Source organism: Orycteropus afer, unplaced genomic scaffold (assembly GCF_000298275.1).
Source record: "Orycteropus afer afer isolate SDZICR_OR568_19922 unplaced genomic scaffold, OryAfe1.0 scaffold00502, whole genome shotgun sequence".
Lineage (NCBI taxonomy): Eukaryota > Metazoa > Chordata > Mammalia > Tubulidentata > Orycteropodidae > Orycteropus > Orycteropus afer.
In genome coordinates this window covers 777,775-780,442 of record NW_006922089.1, presented here as the reverse complement: position 1 = coordinate 780,442, position 2,668 = coordinate 777,775, and the positions used below count along the sequence as shown (strand labels likewise).

At 56.7% G+C, this 2,668-nt stretch overlaps 1 protein-coding gene across 1 annotated transcript in view; it reads left to right on the top strand.

Annotated features, from left to right (window-relative positions):
• The window catches only part of PI4KA (phosphatidylinositol 4-kinase alpha), a 170,336-nt gene that overhangs the window by 63,776 nt on the left and 103,892 nt on the right, over window positions 1-2,668 (top strand). Inside the window, exons 11-12 of the mRNA XM_007955458.1 lie at window positions 81-272; window positions 2,522-2,622. Coding sequence (XP_007953649.1) covers window positions 81-272; window positions 2,522-2,622 — 293 coding nt within the window. The remainder of the gene's footprint in view (window positions 1-80; window positions 273-2,521; window positions 2,623-2,668) is intronic.

Below are 2,668 nucleotides of genomic sequence, written 5' to 3'. Positions count from 1 at the left end.
CGAAGGACCATCGGCTCGCTCTGCGCTTTCGCACGGAGCAGTGCCGTTTCCCTCCCTAACGGCCTCTGTCCTGTTTGCAGACCTCCCGACGTCTTTCGTGAAGGACATGCATGACTTCGTGCTAGAGCAGTTCAACACGAGCCAGGGGGAGTTCCAGAAGATTCTACACGACGCAGAGCGCGTCCACAGCGAGCTCAGCCCGCTCAAGCTGCGCTGCCAGGCCAACGCCGCCTGCGTGGACCTCATGGTGTGGGCCGTGAAGGATGAGCAGGGTGAGTCGAGGGGCCGGCACCGGGCGGCCAGGCCACTGCACTGCACATCAGCGCCGGCTGCTCCATTGTCTCTCTGACTCAGGACGCCCTGAAAGGACCTGCATAGCTCCGGGCTCTGCCGTCAGCCCAAGCACGCGGGCTCTGTCTGCTGGGAGGGGCGGGGCGGGGCCCCGTCCTGCAGCTGCGTGAACCAGGCTTGGGGGGACGGGGATGCACCCCAGGCCACAGGACCTGGAGGTTCTTCCCACAGCTTGTTGCTGCTCCTTTAAGCTTTCTTGGGGCCGGGGGTGCTCAGTGTCAGAGAATCACGTTGGTCTAGAGTGAGTGCAAAACCAGCTGCTGACGCGTGGACTGCAACCCCGTGACCCTGAGTGCCAGGCTACGCACCCTAAGGTTTACGTGGCTCTTTCTTTTATCTTTCATGAATGTCGTTTTTTTATTATTACTGTGGTGGAAACATACACACGACATTCACTGACATAATGACATCTACACTTACTGCTCAGGGATGTTGATGACATTCTTCGTGTTGTGCCACCACCGTTAGCCTCAACTCAGCGTTCTGCAAACAAAACCTTCCCCTTTTCCCCTCCCTCCTACCCCTGGTGACCACTAATAATTTTTGGTTTCTATATATGTGTGTTTTTATATATAAAAACCAAATTCACTGCTGTCGAGTTGGTCCTGACTCATAGCAACCCCTCTTTGAGTTTCTGAGGCAGTATCTCTACAGAAGTAAGTTGCCCAGTCTTCCTTCCGAGGAGTGGCTGGTGGGTTTGAACCTAGTAATGGAATGGCTGGTTCAAATGGTATGTCTAATTCCACCCCTTTTTAAGAGGTAGCCATATTGCTTTCCACAGTCCCACCAGCAGTGTGTGAGAGTCACAGGCTCTCCGCATCCTCGCCAGCCTTGGTTGTTTTCTGCCCTGTTGAACTCTGCCATTAGTGTTGGGCTGAGATGGGGTGAAATGAATCTTGGGGCTGTTTTGATGGCTGGTTCTTTTGCAAGTACGTCACCAGGCCTTTCTCCTGGGGCACTTCCAGGTGGACTTGAACCTCCAGCCTTTTGTGTAGCAGGCGCGTGTGCTTCCTAGGCAACTGGTAGAACAGGAAGCGTGTGTGAAGGCTTGTGGCGTGGCTGCCACTTGCAGGGCTCAGGAGGGCATCGAGGCTGTAGGCCGGCAGAGGGCAGTGGGGTCACTCAGTGCAGCAGATGTTCCCAGGGGGATTGAATCAGGCACAGCACACCTGCCTGCAGACACTCTGGTGGTGCCCCTCACTGTGGACCCGCTGCCAGTATGTCTCTCAGGTTACACTGAGGTGGTCATGTGAGTACTTGATGAGTTAGAATTTTGTGGGTTCTCTGGGTGGTACAGACAGCTGACATGCTTGGTTACCATCTGAGAGGTTAGATCTTCGAGTCTACCCAGAGGCACCTCGCAAGAAAGGCCTGGCAGTCTGCTTCTGCAAATCTGGCCGCTGACAGGGCCTCGGATGGATGGGGTCCCTGGATGGACGGGGTCCCTTCATGGACAGGTTCCCGTGTGGAAGGGTGACCTGCATGGACGAGTGCCCCGCACGGACGGGGCCCCGCACGGACGGGTTCCCTGCACCGACAGTTTCCGCATACACAGGTTCCTTACACGGATGGGTTCCCTGCACAGACGGGACCCTGCAAGGATGGGGTCTTGCACAGTTCTCTGCACGGTTCCCCGTGTGTGTTCCCTGTGTGGTTCCCTGCGCGGTTCCCTGCTGGGCCCCCGGTGACCCGAGAATCAGCCCATTAGGGGAGTGGGGTGGGGACGGTAGGTAATGTGGGGAGAAAGACACACTGGACAGGAAGGAAGTGAGAGGAATGCACCACCACTGCGTCAGAAATCTCCAGCCTGTCGCCAGCCTGTCCATTCTGACTATGGGAGCCGCATGTTAGAGTAGAACTGCCCCGAGGGGTGTTGGCTGTAACCCTGACGGAAGGCTCACCAGTGTTCTGCAGAGCCTCTGGGTGGGTCAGACCGCCAGCCTGTGCGTGAGCATCCGGCGGCAGGAGACCTCCTCCTCCTCCTCTCCTGAAATACATGAATTAATAAATTGTAGATAAAACTGAAACCTTACGGAGCGTGCTTTTGTGATGCTCGTGAGGTCCCCACGAGTCAAGTGGACTCCCTGGCGCTTGGCTGCTTGGTGGGAATTATTTTGTGCCCCTCGGACTCTGTTTGTCACCTGTCCCCTCCTCTGACGTTGCCTTCAAGGTGCGGAAAATCTGTGCATCAAGCTGTCGGAGAAGCTGCAGTCGAAGACGTCTAGCAAAGTCATCATCGCCCACCTGCCCCTGCTCCTCTGCTGCCTGCAGGTCAGGCCCCGCCCCCAGCCGCTGGCCTTGTCCCACTGCTCAGGCT